Here is a 19,395-nt window from a genome sequence, read left to right as displayed (position 1 = left end):
GGGTATTTTGGTTATTTTTTGGATTTCGGGAGTATTTTGGTAATTTTTAGGTTTGGGGGCATTTTGGTCATTTTTTGGGTTTTAGGAGTATTTTGGTCATTTTATGATTTTGGGGGGTATTTTGGTCATTTCTTAGGTTGGGGGCATTTTGGTTTTTTTTTTAGTTTCAGAGGTATTTTGGTCATTTTCTAGAAGTTCAGATTTTATGTTATTTATTTAAATTTTAGATGAGTTTTAGTGGGTATTAGTGGGTTTATCCATTTAGACTCATACAATTAAATAACCAAAAATACACTATAGGTGACCTATCCCAGCGTTTTTGGAGCGCTGGGATAGGCCTATCTCCATAAGGGAATGAAGAGACCTATCCCAGCGCTTTTTGAGGCACTGGAATAGATGGACCCTATTCCAGTGCTTTTAAAAGCGCCAGGATAGGTTTTTCACAGAACGGAAATCAATAACCCTATTCAAGTGCAATAAGACTTTCTGTACCAGCGCTTTTGAAAATCGCCGCTATAGGCCTCCTATTGCAGCGTTTTTTAAAGCGCCGGTTTTGAGCTGCCGTAATAGGGTTTTCTATACCAATGCTTTCAAAAAACGCTGGTACAGGCTTATCTATTACGGCGGTTTCTAAAAATGCTGACAGGAAGATTTTTTTGTAGTGTGAGGTGATAAATAGATAGAAATCAATCACAATTTCTACAAAATTCATCACATAAATTTGAAAGAGACTATCACTTAAAAAGTTACATCATATAACTCTCACATCTCCTAGAAAACAAGCTTGCAATCATGTAAGTTTCTTATTTTGCCTCATAATGTGCACACCAATTTTATTGGATTTAGAAATTATTAGAATAGTCAAGATAATGTACACACCAATTTTATTTCATTGTGAATTGATTATAGCCCAATAACGTACGCACCAATTTTAGCATTAATCCGAGGCTACATCTTATGTTCTTTTTGTGCATGTGCTACACTTTCTCGAGCACAAAATCTTACGATATGCACTAAGGTGTTCATGATTGGGTAGCAAACAGTGGTGAGATGGTTATTTATGCATTTCTCATTAAATTCAAGTCCAACAATCAAAAGCATGTGACTTCAAGATTAAGATCAAGTGATCAAATACTATAAACATCTCCCACACAACATGCACTACAAAACTCAAACTAGTAAAGTGCAATAAAATAAGCTCATCCAAGCTAAACAAGGTACATAAATATGTTATGTAAAGATAATATAGCCAACCTCAATTACATATTCATGATGTGTAATACAAAACACATAAAAATCTTTTTGGTTTAAAATAAAATTTCATGACCAAAAACAAAAAGCACACATTATGCTAAATGAACAATGTAAAGCTATGCATGATAGTGCTAAACTAAGCTATAGAGGGTACATAAACAAGAAATATCAATTTCTTAATTAACTCATGAGTACATGTACAAACTAGTACATACACATACAAAATCATAAATAACTTATCACTTATATAACACATACTATTCAAGTTTCTCCACAATGTTAAGCATGTTCTAAATCAAGAGATAGATATTATAACTCATGTAATCCTCAAAAAAAATAAAACAAGACACAAAATAAAATATTTTTGTCTTTTTGAAAATTTTCAATGTTTTTGGATTTTTTTTGTTTTAAAACAAAACAACTTAAGAAAATAAAACAACCAAAAACTAAAAGAAAATATGTCCATAATTAATTGAAAGAATTAAATCAATGACAAGTAAACAACACTCACCTTAGAGAATCTTTTCTCACTCTTATAGCACGAGTCTTCAGCTTCATAGGTGAAAATCTATGAGAAGCAGAGTGCATTTAAGGGATTATACCAATTTACTGAGAAAGACTAAAATCCTACAAATTCCTTTCACAAACCAACAAGCTTAAGTTTTTCATAAGAATATGAAACAATTTATATGGACTTATGGCAGGAGAAATATCATCACATATCCTAGATTAAAATACAGAATGTTTAAATTTAATTTATGACAATTAGGACGAATATGGTTAGAAACACCACATAAGTGACAAACAGGAAAAAATTTAGGAACATCAGTATTTCTAACAACAAATCTAGTCTCAGATTTTGGTTTTTGCCTCAAAAAATAACAATTTAGTTTAATATAACCAGCAACACCACAAAGGTGACAGGTAGGCACAAAAACATATTTCTTTTACACACTAGCAGTAAGTTTAGACATAGGTTTAGAAATTTCAGCGTCTATATAAAAACTTTTACTTTTGTCTAACCTAGCAAAATAAGTCTTTTTTTATTATTCCTCTTGAAAGGAGGGATATAAACTTTTTTAGCTTTAGACTTAAGAGAAATAGAAACACTTCTGTTATCAACAACAGGCTTGGTACTAGTCAAATTTTTAATTGTAGCTTTAGATTCAACTAACTCTTGTTCCAAACTTTTCATCTTGTCATCTTGAGAGGAAATTTGATTTCTCAAAAATTCATTCTTTTTATTAGATTCATCTAATCTAACAACCAATTCCTCTTTTTCAAGATTAGCCAATTTTAACTATTCCTTGAATTTTTTAGCAATTTTCAAAGATTTCAATAATTCTTTACGGAGAGTTTCACAGGCATCAATAAAATCAATAGAAACGATAGTGTCCTTTTTATTCAAATCATCACAATCAAAAACAGTAAAACACCTAAAATTATCCATGATAACAGGGATCAAGGATCAACTCTTAGATCAAAAGATCTAGATACTAGAGCTAACCTGCTCTGGTACCATTTGTACATTTTTAGACCCCTTAAATACAACTAGTTTAACTTAGTTATTTAGCCAAGTGATTAACTTAGGTAAATTATGCAGATCTAGGTTAATGCATATAAATCATATCATTGTAAAGTACGAAAAATAAAAAATACAACAATATGATAACCCAAGAAAATCAAATCGGTAAAAAACCTGGGGGAGGATTTAACCTAGCTATCCTTAAAGTAAAACTGAATTCATTATGAAAGAATTGAAGTTTACACAATAGTGACTTAGACTATTAACATCCTATTGCTACCTCGAGTAGGAAACTTACTACCACGATCACTTGACAGCTCTGAGTCCACGAACTACTTCTTTCTTAAATTCCCAACAAGCACAAGCACTCCCGCTTGTATATCCTTAAACTCTTGAATCTGCAACTGAATTGATCACCAAGCTCTTGACATTAATCTAGATCTTGATAACCCTAAGTGTATGTGAAGGCAAACATCTTTAGATCTTACAAGAGATTCACACACACAGCATAAAGAGCATCCATAAAACATGGGTACAAAACCCTAGATCTACAAAAGAGGCACACTCTTCTCTATCTAAAAGCTCTTTTAAAAATGTGTTTAGGGTTTCCTTTATATACTAGAAGAAGTAGATTGGAAACCCTAATCCTTAGTGGGTTTGAACTGCTGTTTGGGCTTAATTATAATTTTGTAGATACGACTCTCGATCGATCGAATCTATTTTTCGATCGATCGAGCCTTGCAGAAATAGAACAGTAATTTTCTACAATTGCTCGATTCCAAAATTATATTAAACCAAACTTTGAGCAAGTCTAAGCCTAGACTAAATGTTTTGATCATGGTTTGCCAACACATTACATATTGAAGTTCTAATACATTAGTCCCTAAGGTCTTAGAACCTAACAAAAATAATGAAAATAAATGAAACTAACATAAAATATAGTGAAAAAGGTAGAAAGTGACACTCAAACACACATAAAAGCAAGAAATTGCCTTAGAATTGTAATCAAAGATTAATCTTGCTTGAAGGCCTTTAGCTTACAAGTGTGACAATTCTATAAACAAGTTCATATTTTGTTGATCTTCTAATCCTTATGAATCACTTGTCACAATTGAGAAAGAAATTAATTAAATTTAAAAAAATATTTGTGCTTTGGATCTACTACTATTGCTATCAAAATTTTGAAGAAGAAAAAAAAAAACATAAAATATAGTGAAAGAAATAGAAAGCTATGGGTTAGTCTACCATATTTATTTTTAAAAACATATTTAGGTTGTGTTTGCGAATTGATGTTTTGGAAACGAGCATTTGTAAAAAATAAAAAATAAAAAAAATTATGAAGAGTTGCTATTGCGAAACGGTGTTTTGGGTGTAAACACGCACTTTTAAGCTCTCAAATTGCCTAACTAAATATATTATAGACTACTGAATTTTTAGGGAGGCAACTGAAATATTTATATGCATATTTATTATAAATAAATTTGGGAAGAAAACAAAGAGAGGGGCCTAAGAATAATACTACATACACAATAGTTTTACTAAGTAATTTACACAGCAAATCACATAATTGCTTCGTTAAAATGTTGTTATTGATTTTCATGAGATCTACACTAACATTATTTTATTATTCACTGTTAACACCTTTTCACCTCATGTTGTAAATTTTGGTGTGACTTTAGACTTATTGGGAGGCCCCAAACAGTTCCCTTAGCCTTGATGTGGGTCCATCTCTGACTCAGTTTCCATGGCCTCCCTCGACCTAACTGCCAATAATTTGCTGGTGTCCCCCACTGACTGCCGAATCAATGGTTAATCGTTTCCTGTACAACATGTTTCATGGTGTATCAATAATTGGGCAAGTGCTAACAATTAATGGAAGATAATGGAATAAAATTATTCACTATGCAAGCTTAGGGAGCAGGTCTAATACGATAATTAAATGTCATAAACACCGACAAGACAAAAAGTTCTACAAGTCAAGTTTTGTACACAGCATCTAATTAAATGGCTCCCACGAGGGAGCCTTTTTACTTAAAAAAAACCTACCCACCTTCCCAAATCATAATTGTGTCGAATTATCAAGTACTTTAATCAATGAAAAGTATGAAAGAGCCTATCCCACTACTTCTAATCTTGCAAGAAATTAATGAAAGTCAAGCAAGATTATTATATATAAGATTGAGTGAAGTCACCCACTAGATAAACATGATAAAATGAAGTGAATGATATAATATAATTTGATCTAAAACCATTGAATTATACTTAAAAGTATCCTTACATATTGTATCAACTCCACAATTAACCTCTCCCAAGATTACCATATATATCTTGTGATTGGGTTGTCAGTTTGCATTGTATGTAGTAAAAACATAAAAAGAGAATGGCTATTCTACCGTTATTACAACAATCATGGCCAGAGCTCCACAAAATAACCTTCATTCCCCTCCTCCCTCTTCTTTTCCTTTTCTCATTTCTATATATTTTCAAATGCATTAGAAGAAGTGGAAAACCCAATTTACCTCCATCCCCACCAAAGCTACCAATCATTGGCAACCTTCACAAGCTTGGCTCACTTCCACACCGTTCTCTTCAAGCCCTCTCTAAGAAGTATGGCCCTGTAATGTTCTTCTACTTGGGCCATGCACCAACCCTTGTGGTGTCATCTGCAGATATGGCAAGAGAAATGATGACAACACATGACATAGTTTTCTCGAACCGGCCAAAAACCACAGCTACCAATTCCTTACTTTATGGATGCACAGACCTAGTGTTTGCACCCTATGGTGAGTATTGGAGGCAAGTGAAGAAAATTTGTGTCCTTGAACTTTTGACCCTCAAAAGAGTGCAATCGTTCCAGAATACAAGGGAAGAAGAAGTTTCTAAATTGATCAAGAAAGTACGTGACTCATGCCTGAAAGGTGTTTCTATTAATCTAAGTGAGTTCTTGATTGAAACCTCAAAGAACATCGTTACTAGATGTGCGTTTGGGAAAAAGTTTGAAGATGAGGATGGTAAGGGTAGGTTTTCAGAACTACCAAGAAAGTTAGCGGTGCTACTTACGGCCTTTTTTTGGAGGGATTTTTTCCCTTCTCTGGGTTGGATTGATATTCTTACAGGAAAAATAGCTAGTCTAAAATCCACTTTCGGAGAACTAGATGCTTTTCTAAATCAAGTAGTTGAAGAACACAAGACAATGAAAAGTGATGATGAACATCCTAAACCCAAAGATTTTGTGGATATTCTCCTCCATCTGCAAAAGAATGGCACGCTTGACTTTGAGCTTACTCATGACAACCTCAAAGCAATCCTACTAGTATCTTTCTTTCACTCTCTTACTCAAACACACTTCTAGTATCTTAAAAGTTTATTTTATAAAATTGATAATATAATACATATTTAAATTTGTTGTATATAATCTAAACCATAAAATAGTTTCATTTTAGATGAGATAATCTAAGACCATGGAAAACATACCTAAAGTCTTTTTTTTTTTTTTTTTTCATAATTTCAGGACATGTTTGCGGGAGGAAGCGAAACAACTTCAACAACTTTGGAATGGGTAATGGCTGAGCTCATGAAAAATCCAAGTATTATGAAAAGAGCACAAGAAGAGGTAAGAAGAGTGGTGGGCAGTAAGTCAAAGATAAATGTAAATGATATCAATCAAATGGATTACTTGAAATGTATCCTCAAAGAAGGTCTAAGACTTCATCCGCCAGTTCCTTTTTTGGTACCTCGAGAAACATCAGCAAGTTTACAATTTGGAGGTTATGATATTCCACCCAAAACAAGAGTGTTTGTCAATATATGGGCAATCCAAAGGGACCCTAAACTATGGGATAGGCCAGAAGAATTTCTCCCAGAGAGATTTAAAGACGATCCAGTTGATTTCATGGGTCAAAATTTCCAATTTCTCCCATTTGGAGGTGGGAGAAGGGGGTGCCCAGGATTGACATTTGCTGTTGCTTCTTTGGAATATGTGCTTGCCAACCTTTTATGTTGGTTTGATTGGAGGTTGCCTACCATTAATGCACAGGGAGAAGATTTGGACATGACTGAAGTTAATGCTATCACAGTATTTAAGAAAAATCCTCTCCATCTTGTACCAACATTGCACTCTTCTTGATCGATCCATTAATACTCCGTGTGCTTATGCCTATTCTCTATGTAATCTTAATCTTTTCTCATTATCTTGTTTTGTTTTAGAATCTGTTGTTGTCTCTTACTTCCTTATCGCAAGAGTATCGCAATAACTGTAAAGGGGCTATAGTTGTGGGCCTTGTGGCAGTAATAATAATTATAGTTGTGGCATTATGTTTTAATAAAAATGAATTTTTACCTAGTGCCATAAAACATTTATATGATCATTCTCATCAGGTCCTTTAAAATTGACCAAAATGCAAAATAGATAATGGTTTCCACAAAAAAGTGTGTTATATATTTTTAAATGATGATTGTAGCTTATATATGCTTGTAAAAAAAAATTGTTAATTATGAAAGAGTCAGTAAATACATTTTATTCACTTTACCGAATGTAAATACTTCTAAATTCTAATTCATTTTCTTGAATTTACTTTAACTAAGCATTTGTTCTTGATTTATTATGGAAAGAGTTAGTAAATTGTTACAGGTCCATTAATTTGATGTGTGGATTTAAGCTTGATTTTTAGGCTTATAAATAGCACACCTGTAAAAACTCTTCTCAATAATCAGGAGAAAGGATTTTCCTAAACTTCCTTCCATAGCCTTGTCCTCTCTTACATCCAGCTACTTATATGTATAACATAGGCCAAAATGGGCAAATGCCCATTTCACACAATAAAAACAGTTTTCTTCCCCCTTTTCCAAACTAATTAGGGAAATACCCATCTTTTGTGACTCGATTTTCTCAAAATCGAGTTTTAATTTAAAACTTGATTTTTGGACAATCGAGTTATAGCCAACTAAAAATTTAAAAAAAAAAAAAAAATTTCTGGAACTCTAGCTCCATGAACTCGAGTTCCATGTAATTTTTTTAAAGTCCTATAGTGGTGTTTTAAAGTCCTATAGTGGCGTTTTAAAACATGCAAGTTTTTTTTTTCTCGCTTCATAGGGAGCGCTATAGTAGCGTTTTAAAGCCCTATAGTAGTGTTTTAACATGCAAGTTTTTTTCTTAAGTTTGATTGCTCCATAGGGAGTTCTATAGTGGCGTTTTAAAATACCTATAGTGGTGCTTTTTATAGAACTCGAGCTTCATGCAATTGTGTTTTTTTTTAATTTTAAATTTTAACTATAGCTGCGTTTCATGGAGGCCTATAGTGGCGTTTTTAAAGGCCTATAGTGGTGTTTTTTATAGAACTCGAGCTCCATGCAAATTTTTTTTTTTAAGTTTGATCTCTCATACTCGATTTTTTACAAATCAAGTTTTACATTGAAACTCGATTTTGAGAAAATCAAGTTACAAAAAAGAAACATTTCCCTAATTGTTTGAAAAAGAGGGCAGAATGCTGCTTTTTTTGTGTGAAATGGGCATTTGCCCATTTTGGCACATATATATAACTTCTTGTTTGTAGGTATAAGATTTGTTACATTTTATGGAGCATCTAATTTAACTAGCTTGTGCAGATTTGCAAGGCGTAAAACAAGTGGCTAGGCTTGTGTGATATTCTTAGTACTTCATTTTATGACATGATTTTAATAAAAATTTGGGGAATTAGTTCTTTTATATTACGTGTCATTAAGAAGAAGAAGACAGAAAAAAGAAGAAAAAAGAAAAGAAAAAGAAACGTAAATATTAAGAACTAGTTTATAATCCCATATATATATATACATGGGTGCACTTCAGAATAATCACAATGATACGTATATGAAACCTTCGACTTAAGTTTAATATTATTTTATTGTAATACAATGAATTTTTTCAATATTTATTATATCTTTTTTTAATAGTTTATGAAAAATCATTCTTTATGAAAATCTATTTTAGAAGTATGACCTGTTTTCTTAAGCATAGTAAAATTTTCATTAAAATTTATATATGAGTTATTGATAGATTTTGATAAAAGAATTTAAATCAGTTTAAATGATTTGAAAGTAGTTCCAAATAGGCTAAAGTACTTTTAAATGGATTTGAAATAGTTTAAATTAAAGGGAAACTTGACATGAAATTAGAGTAAATTTCAAATCTAGCTTGGTAAACTTGACATAAAATCAAAATAAATAAGTTTAATCATTTGTTGAGCTTCCATAATAATTATACTAAGCTATAACCCGTGCGTACACATGAAAATATTCAATAGTAGTAATAACAAGGTGGTCTTACTTAAGTGATTGAGGTAATCATCTTGGTTTTCTTGCAAGTGTCTAATTTAATTTTCATTAAATTAGACACGTAGCGCAAAATTAGATAACAATGAGAAAGTAATTTGGATTATAACTATATACTTTGAGTTAATATAATATATATGATATATAATTATAGAGATTACATATGACCTCTAAATCCAACCATTTCCAAATTATGGTATGCACATCTTATGTTTCTGTCGGACCGTATATTGTGTTTGCATATATCAATCACCTATATGTGAAAGAAGTATTACATATATTTGTTAACACATCTGACATGTGATACAACCATTGTGTATAGAAAGCAAGGTGGTCGATACCGTATCGGTACTGGCTGGTACATACTGTACCGACCAGTGCACTAGTACTGGTACACTTCTATTTTATACTGAAAAAAATATCGGTCATACCAGCCAATTTCGGGCAATACCGGCCGGCATAGAAAAAAAGTTTTTTTTTTTTTTTTTAAATTTTTGAATTTTTGTAAGGGCATAATGGTAACTTATTTACATTAACTTATAAGTATTATTTTTTTTTTCTTAGTATGCAATGAACAACTAAGCTATCTATTTTTTATATTGTGTTTTTTTTTCTTTTAATTGATACTAAAGTCTAAAATTATGAATAATTTGTTCTGAATTGAGGTAATGTTTTATGATAAACTTTTATATTTACTATAATATAAGTGAAATATTATATGCTTATAAACATGGTTCTAGAGATTTTGGTGTGTGTGTGTGTGTATGTGTATAAAATAGAGGTAAACCCAAAACGGTACACCGGTATTGACCGGTATCCAAAATATATCGTACCGGTCGCCAAACCGGTACAACTTTCGATACGGTATTGACTTCCTTGATAGAAAGTTGTCTAGCATTAAAACTTTTTGAGGATAATTGTACTAATTTTACCATTCAATTAGTGGTATTTATTTATTGTATCAACATTGGATTATTTGAATCATTTTCAAAACACATGAATCTTTTCTCTTAATAAGTATCGCTTGTTTAGTCTCGTTGCATTAAAATTTTTGACACAAATTGTGTGATGGTAAATCTATCTCTATGAATATCACATGAAAAACTCTCCGAAGTACTCATTTTGTATGCGTTCAGTAAATAAATTAGCAATGTAGAAACGAAAATTATTATTGTACAACTTATGTTTTCGTTTTAAATTTTTAAGTAATAGGTTGTATACAATCAAAAGTATCCCAGAAGTATAGCACACTCGGTCTTTTTGTGGTTCAACTTTTTCTATAAAAAAAATTCTTTTTAATATTTTTTTAATTTTTAATTTATGAATTCCCAATATATTTAATATAAATATCGAGGATTCAAATCCCTCCTCCCTCGTTAATTTGACACAAAAGATACAAAACAAAAAAATAGATTGCATTAAATAGGACACTTGACCTAAAATCGAAGTACATTTAAAATATAAAAGGGGTGCTTGGGTTATAAGTTTAAGTTATGTTGTTTGAGTATTTTTGATATACGTGTTGATAAAAAAATGTGTAGGCCCCACCAATTTGTGTGTTTAAACTATGAGCAACATTGCTAAAGCTAGGCTACCAAACGGGCTGAAAGACACTTATGGTCTGTTTGGAATCTGTTTATTTTGCTGAAACTGAAAACTTTTTGCTGAAAATACTATAAATAAAGGTAAAAGTTAGCAGAAATAATACAGCAAGATCCATGAATAGTACTAAAAAGTACAGTAAGACTCATGAATAATAGCAAAAATAAACTGAATCGTAAATTAAGCCAACTTTTTAATTGACAGCCAAATGCACACTTAATATCAAATTACGTACAGTGCCATTGGAATAACAATTGATACAAAATTAAATTTTAATTAGAATTTAATTTGGGTTCTTGATTTTTGTTTTTTTAAAGAACCAATTTGGGTTCTTGATTAAGTTTTTTTTTTTTTTTTTGGTTTATTTTAATAAAAAAACGTTACGTAAGTTATTAATTTGACTTTTCATGGATTCTTATGGATAGTTTCCTCATCTCCTATATTGCGTCTCTCACCAATATATTCTAGATAATTTACCGTCAATTTCGATACAAATAATAATAATATTACATGCTTTTAAAAATAGTAGGGCCACCGGCCACCTTAACTTTTCAAGATTATAAAATATTTTCAGATGTGCACCAAGAATTTCCCTTAATTTAATACTATGAGTCAGTGATAAAAGCCAAATTAGTTGGTTAATTGTTACTTTCCTTACCTTTCTGGAATTGAATCATTGAAATCTACAAACATAGTATTCTAAATTTCTTTTTTTAAAGAACACACTACATGGTGCCAGAAATTCTGACCGCACACATACATAGGCACGTTTGTGTTTTATTTAAAATGATTGGCAAAACGACTACACACCTTTGATATAATGGTTACTTTATATGTACAAGTTTTGTAAGATAAGAGGGGGAGAACAAGAGTTAGAGTTCAAGTCTTTAAAAAAGAACTTCATACACACATATATAAATAAAATAAAATGATTGTGAAGAAATCGTTTTAGATCAGGATAGCTTTTGTCCATTTGAAGGTTGGGATTTATCTTAAATAAATCTTGAGTATAGACTATGTCACCTCATTTAAAGTCAATAATTTAACTCTAACAACTTCAATTAACTATTATTAAGTAAACTAACGTTTATAAATAAATAAATAAAAACTGTGTCAACTCTGCCAGAGAGGGGAATAGATGGTGTTTAACACACATCTTTGGATTCCTATCCAATGCCCAGTCCCTAAGGGGTGCAGGTGATGAAGACAGAGGTTGAATATGTGTTAGCCAATCTCTTGTACGAGTAGTACATTCTTCTTAAGTGGGAATCCATGATCATCCCTTTGATGTGTTTTTCACTTTTTTGTATCTTTGTCATATCCAATTCAATAAAACTGTTTCGTTAATATTAGCAAAAATCTTCTCTTTGTTGTTAATCCATGGTGTTATTTGTTAGGGTTATTTTAGTATTATTGGCAAATTCTGTGTCAAAGTTTCGGTTGTAATCACAATACTGTTGTGTATTTATTTTATCTGAATTGTATTTGTTTCAAGTAATTGAGGTTAAAAGAGCCAAATAAAAAAAAAATTTCAAAGTGCTACACTAAGAAGCTTAGTTGAGTGAGATTGCCGTATCAAGCGAGATATCAATCAAATTCATCAGGAATTGTTTTTAAGTTACACAAAGAAGTTCGCTTGACATTGACATTGAATAGAACTCTTGAGAGGAGAACACCATACAAACATCGAATGCAACCTGAGTGTTTGTGAGTTTTTGGGAACCACAAACCATTGAAACAAATCTTCAAGGAGCCTTGAAGAGTTTGATAGATAGGACTAGTGATCGTCATCTCAACTTACGTTTTAGAGATTGTTATGATCCTAACAATCTCTAAAACGTATAGTATGTTGTTAGCAGAAGCAAGAGGCTTAGATATAAGAACATTGCATAACTAGAGATTTCATATGTCGTTATGTAGCACAATTATCTTCATAATAAGTCTCGTTTACTAGGCTAGGCCTCAGAGATATCTGCACAACTAGAGACTTTTTTATTATCTTCATAATGGATCTCATTTTATTGTTATTTTTTTTTATCAGAAATTCCATTAGTATGCTACAAAAGAAACCAAACATTCAATATATTCTCAATTAATAAGAAATCATGGAGTTCATACATTCAATGTATCTAAAAATCATATTAAATCTTAAGAACTTGTCAACATGCAATGTTTTCAAATATTAAAATCAATATACAAAGTTCAATCATCAATCCATAGAAACACAGAAAATTTCAAGTACACATGATTAAAAAGATTAAAAATATTAAGATTCACCTCTAATCCTAACTAGAGATTCAACCACTCATAGTTATGCAAAAAAACATCCATAAAAGCAATTGCTAAACATCTAAAAGAACTAAAAAAATAAAGATGAAAAAAATTCTAGGGTTTTTTTTTTTTGGCTCTATAACCTAAATCTTCTCCAAAGAAAATGGGAAAATCCCTCAAATTTGGGATATCAATCCCTTAATTTTCAGAGTTGTTTCCACTGTCAACTTCTATATCACTTTTAACTTCAAAACGTTTTATTCTGAATTTGTGGTGAACTACAAAGTTGTAGGTCTTTGAGTCTTCTTTCCAACGCCACAATAATCAGCCCAATCGGACATCTGTGCAAAAATTTGTGGTAAAAATACCAAGACTGCCTCAAATCTTCCTCCCAGGATTCTTGCTTTTGAACTCCCACGTGATTTTTTTGACTTACTGGACTCCCAAGATTACTCTCCTTGTAGCCACGTCTTGGAGCACAAATTGGGTGGACTTGTTTATTTCTTTTCATTCCATCTGATGTCCCTGTACGACTTTAAAGCGTCGACCCAATCTGTCCAGGCTTTGGGCTTGGTCTTAGAATGGGCTTGGGCTATAATAATAAGCCATATTATGTAATTCAAATCTTAAATACCCAACCTGATCTAACACTATTATTATTATTATTATTATTATTATTATTATTATTGATTCTCATATGGACCTAGTACTATAAATATTACTTTATTATCTACTATTAACAATTTATCACCTTACTAAATTGTAAAATGAAAAACATCATTTTACACTAGTTTACATTTACTATTTTTCACACATATCCACAACTGATGTGAAAATATTTACATTTTAAAAATATTAAAATATGACATTTTAACGCGTAAAAAGTGATGTGAGAGAATTAAGGCCAGTGTAAAATTTGTTATGGATTATGTTGTGACTCTAGACTTTTGCAGGAGCATTACGTCCAGTAGCAGCTCCGTTAGCCTCAATTCCCTATAAAACATGTATAATTGCAGATCAACCTCTTCTAGAATGGAAGTGCAAATAATTCGATAACTAAATTTCATAAATATTCCCAAAAAAAAAATCAAGCTTATTTACTCTACACCCTTATTAAATGGCTCCCAAAAAGGAATTGTTTTACTGAATAACCTCCCCAGCGTCCCAAATCTTAATTGGTGTCCTCTTAGTTGAATTTTTATGTACTTTAATAAAAATAAATAAAAAATAAAAACCTATACCATTCTTTCTAATCTTGCTAGACATGAAAGAGGTTTGCTGGAAATGAAAGACCAATTAAAGAGTGAATCTTTAAATTTAATCAAAGGGAGAGCTCACTAACGATGGTTAACTAATGTTTGTTTGCTCAAATTTGGAGGTAGTGTCATTTTCAAAAAAAAATTTAGTAATGTTGACGTGTAAATAGTATGGTTATTTAGGTACTAAAGTCTGACTTTAGATAATAATAATAATATGAGTGAGTGGTTGATATTAATAGAGTCAGTATTGTACTGATAGCTGTTTGATTTGGTTAGAGAAACAAAATGTTTTAGTATCGGTTGATATTAGTTTACCATTTCGAGATTGCCACCATATATATGTGCGTGTGTGTTGTTTAAAATAATAAATTTATATCTCACCAATCTAATAATAATAATAGTAGTAGTAGGTATACAATTTAAAAAAAACTAAATACTATACTATTGTACTAATGTAAAATTAAAAATAAATAAATAAAAACTAAACTTTCGTTTCAACTATAAAAAAAAAAAAAAACAGTTGTACTAAAATACCATACTAATTGTCTATTGTACATTTTTTTGAGTTAATAAGATCAGAATTGTACTAATATTGCAATTAATAGTTATAAAAATAAATAAATAAAAGTACAATATAAACAACTTCGTAGTTTGTTCATCTTTTAATCCTTTTGAACTACTTGGCACAATTTAGAAAGAAATGATGACGAATAAAAAAAGCATGTATGTGTGCTTCAGATCTACTAGGATTTGCATCAAAATATTGAAAGGAAAAAAGAAGTAAAAATATAGTGAAAAAAAAAGTAGAAAGTGACACACAAACACACGTAAAAGCAAGAAACTACCTTAGAATATTCTAAGGTAGTTTCTTGCTTTAATTTCTATTAAAAGAAATAAAAGATTAATCTTGCTTGAAGGACTTTAGCTTACAAATGTAACAACTCTATAAACAAGTTCGTACTCTCTTGATCTTTTAACCCTTATGAATCACTTGGCACAATTGAGAAAGAAATAATGAGGAATAAATAACATAACATAAATTGTTGTGCTTTGGATCTACTACTATCGCTCTCAAAATTTTGAAGAAGAAAGAAAAAACTAACATAAAATATAATTTTTAAAAAAAATAGAAAACACACACACACACTGATAAAAGAAAGAAACTACCTTAGAATGGAAAACACAATTTTGCCCTCAACTTCTCGGTTTGCCCATAATTTTTAGCTGATTAGGATTTTCCCCCGAAATAGATACATAAAATACCAAAATCATACTTAAAACACGTTTTATGTTAAAAAAATAAAAGCCCCACAAGCTATGGGCTAGTCTACCATATCTTTTTTGCAAAGTCTATTTAGCTAGGAAGACAAAATCCAAATATCAATATGTATATTTATTATATAAATAAATTTGGGGAGAAAACAAAGGAAGAGTCTATCCCTGACTCAGTCTCTATTGCGTCCCTCGATGCGACAGCCATTCTCCACTTTCTCTTAGTGTCCCTGCTGCCTTGTGAGTCAATAGTTAATCAATCTCTTTCAAGAATTAGGGGTGCTAATAATTAATGGAAGATAATAACAATATTCACTAGGCAAGCTTAGGGAGCAGTCTAATACGATAATAATTGAATTTCATAATATTCAACATACACTTTGAGGAATAAACACAGACATGAGTGGTGTAGTTAATTAATTATAAAGTCTCCCACTATATAAAAATGACAAAATTGAGCGGTTAAAATAATATAATTGAACTTTTTTTTAAGATAAAATTTCAATCTTTGGCATCTGTTTCTGAAAATTACTTTTTATTATTAGACCAAAATATTAATTAGTTTTTATTGTAGAAAGGGATCAAACTCCAAATTTTTATTTGACGATAATAAACTTTATTTATTGAGTTAACTTGAACTTACAAATTATATAAACTCTTTCATTAACTTCTTCCCTGGGTATCATCTCCCAAAAAAAAAAAAAAAAACTTTACTATACGTTTCAATATATATTTTGTGATTGGAGTTGTTAGTTGCATTGTAGTAAACACTTAAAAAAGAGGAAATGGCTATTCTACCATTGTTCCAACAATCATCGCAAGAGCTATACAAAATAACCTTTATTCCTCTCCTCCCTCTTCTTTTCCTTTTTTCTTTTCTTTATGTTTTCAAATTCATTAAACGTACTGGAAAACCCAATTTACCTCCATCCCCACCAAAGCTACCAATCATCGGCAACCTTCATCAGCTTGGCTCACTCCCACACCGTTCTCTTCATGCTCTCTCTAAGAAGTATGGTCCTCTAATGTTCTTATACTTTGGCCATGCACCAAGCCTTGTGGTGTCATCTGCAGATATGGCAAGAGAAATGATGACAACACATGACATAGTTTTCTCAAACAGACCAAAAACCATAGCTACCAATTTCTTACTCTATGGATGCAATGACCTAGCATTCTCACCCTATGGTGAATATTGGAGGAAAGTACGGAAAGTTTGTGTCCATGAACTTTTGAGCCTCAAAAGAGTGCAGTCTCTCCACTATGTAAGGGAAGAAGAAGTTGCTATATTGATCAGTAAGGTGCGTGACTCGTGCCTCAAAGGGGTTTCTATTAATCTAAGTGAGTTACTGATTGAGACCGCTAACAACATCGTTACTAGAGTTATTTTTGGCAAAAAGTTTGAAGAACAGGATGGTATGGGCAAGCCTTCAGAACTACCAAGAAAGGTAATGGTGCTAATTGCGTCAGTTTTTTGGGGGGATTTTTTCCCTTCTTTGGGTTGGATTGATATTCTTACGGGACTTTTACCAAGTCTAAAATCTACTGGTAGAGAAATAGATGCTTATCTGGATGAGGTGCTTGAGGAACACTACAAGACACAGAAATGTGATGACGATGAACATCCTAATAAAATAGATTTTGTGGATATTTTCCTCCAACTACAAAAGGATGGCATGCTTGGCTTTGAACTTCGTCATGAGAACCTCAAAGCAATCCTACTGGTATATTTCTCACTCTCCTTTAAGGTGTGTTTGTTTACAGGAATTTTAGGAATGATGAAAAATTTAAGAGTAAAAAGTGGAAAGAAAGAAAATTGAGAGTGAAAAATTTTGTGGTAAGGCTCGGGTGTTTGCTCCCTGAGCCCACCAAAAAATTTTCTTCCCAAAATAGAAGGAAAATTGAGAGAAGAAGACATGTGTTCTAGCGAAAACCAAATTTGCCACTCTGTGCATTGAGTTACGTTTTTTAGTTTTCCTTCTTGTTTGTGTGTTTTTTTTAAGTTCTTTAAACTTGTGTTTACGTTGCTTTTTTCTTTTTCTTTTTTCAACGTTTTAATCAAACAGTAATTTTTTTTTTCTCTTATTTGATCAACGGTGGGATCTTTGGTGGCTTTCACCTCTATATATATATAAGGAAAATAAAATAAAATAATAATATTAATGATGTGTTAAATTTTATAAGATATATTTTTTTAATTTTAATTGATAAAAATAAGTTTATTTTTAATGATTGTAAGGAAATGATTTTTTATATTATGCAATAGGAGCACGAGAATAATTTTATACAAATTATATTTTTTATCTCCTTACTTTTATTCTCAACTAAACAAATGAGTTTTCAATCTCTCCATTTTTCCACCCCTCCAACCAAACACGAACGAGAGAAACCAAAATCTCTTTTATTCTTCTACTTTTTTATCTTCTTCTTATTTTCTATTATCTCACTTTTTAATCTCTCCGACCAAATAGACACTTAGACACACCTCTAGGATCTTAAATTACTTTATTTCTTGGAACTAATAAATTATAGAGTGCTGTGTCATTTAAAATTATAAAAGACATCGCACTTGATATATCATTAAATAGGTAATTTCTACTCTAAACTATAAAATGAATTTATATTAGGTGGAGATAATATCCTACCATTGATAACATACCTAAAGTTTTTTTTTTTTTTTTTCAGAACATGTTTATAGGTGGCGGTGATTCAACTTCAACAACTTTGGAATGGGTAATGGCAGAGCTCATTAAAAATCCAAGTATTATGAAAAGAGCACAGGAAGAGATAAGAAGGGTGGTGGGAAATAAGTCGAAGATACATGTGGATGACATTAATCAAATGGATTACATGAAATGTATTATCAAAGAAAGTCTAAGACTGCATACACCTCTTCCTCTTTCTGCACCTCGTGAAACATCAGAAAGTGTAAAATTTGGAGGTTATGATATTCCGGCAAAAACAAGAGTATTCGTCAATGTATGGGCAATCCAAAGGGACCCTAAACTATGGGATAGGCCAGAAGAATTCATCCCAGAGAGATTCAAAGACAACCCAAATGACTTGAAAGGTCAAAACTTTGAATTCATTCCATTTGGAGGTGGGAGAAAAGGGTGCCCAGGATCGACATTTGCTGTTGCTGCAGTGGAATATTTGCTGGCCAACCTTTTATTCTGGTTTGATTGGAGGTTGCCTACCATTATTGCGCAGGGAGAAGACTTGGACATGACTGAAGTTAATGCACTCACAGCGTTTAGGAAAAATCCTCTCCATCTTGTACCAATACTGCACTCTTCTTAATCTATCCAATTTCATAGGATTGTGTAGTTGTACTTGTGTTTTATGTAATTTTTCTTCATTGTCTTTTTTGCTCAAAGGGATTTCAATTGTAATAATAATTTTAGCTGTGGAAGTATATTTTAATAATAAAAAATAAAGAGTAAATTATGTATTTGGTCCCTAACTTTAAATTGTATATTAATTTGAGCCATGACTTTTCAAATGTGTCTATTTAGTCTTTAAATTTTTGGTATTATGTCAATCTTTATCTCTTTAGTATTGTGTTAAAATGGTCTCTATTATTAAGTAATAGATGAAAAATATTGACGTGACTAACTTCTAAAATAAATATTACTTTCATGCCACACAAACCGCGACATCAGCAAAACCTTACTAATTAAATACTAATAAATGAATAAAATAAAAACAAGTGGTGAGTAAGTAACCTGCATGTGAGGCTCAATTTAGGATCAAAATCCCTAACTCACAGTTACCATAGTTTCTTTGCTCCATGTTTTGGTCCAAAGAGAACGGTGATTAGCAAGACCAAGGATGACGCCAAGCGGGAAGGAACGGAGGTGGTACTCAATGGTGAAGACCAGCAGCGACTACTGGTGCTGTGTTTTG

General features: G+C 31.5%; 2 protein-coding genes across 2 annotated transcripts; both read left to right on the top strand.

Annotated features, from left to right (window-relative positions):
• The first annotated feature begins 5,074 nt into the window (after positions 1-5,074).
• On the top strand, positions 5,075-7,125 carry LOC142631733 (phenylacetaldehyde oxime monooxygenase CYP71AN24-like). Its single transcript, XM_075806021.1, has 2 exons — positions 5,075-6,092; positions 6,291-7,125. The coding sequence occupies exons 1-2, from the start codon at positions 5,160-5,162 to the stop codon at positions 6,903-6,905; spliced, it is 1,548 nt and encodes a 515-aa protein (XP_075662136.1). The 5' UTR covers positions 5,075-5,159; the 3' UTR covers positions 6,906-7,125.
• Positions 7,126-16,274: 9,149 nt separating this feature from the next.
• LOC142633116 (phenylacetaldehyde oxime monooxygenase CYP71AN24-like) lies at positions 16,275-18,883 on the top strand. The gene is made up of 2 exons (XM_075807385.1): positions 16,275-17,213; positions 18,175-18,883. Exons 1-2 carry the CDS (start codon positions 16,275-16,277, stop codon positions 18,787-18,789), a joined length of 1,554 nt encoding a protein of 517 aa, XP_075663500.1. The 3' UTR covers positions 18,790-18,883.
• The last annotated feature ends 512 nt before the right edge of the window (positions 18,884-19,395 follow it).

Source organism: Castanea sativa, chromosome 4 (genome assembly GCF_040712315.1).
Source record: "Castanea sativa cultivar Marrone di Chiusa Pesio chromosome 4, ASM4071231v1".
Lineage (NCBI taxonomy): Eukaryota > Viridiplantae > Streptophyta > Magnoliopsida > Fagales > Fagaceae > Castanea > Castanea sativa.
The sequence above is the reverse complement of the archived record's forward strand: the minus strand, read 5'-3'. Positions and strand labels throughout refer to the sequence as shown.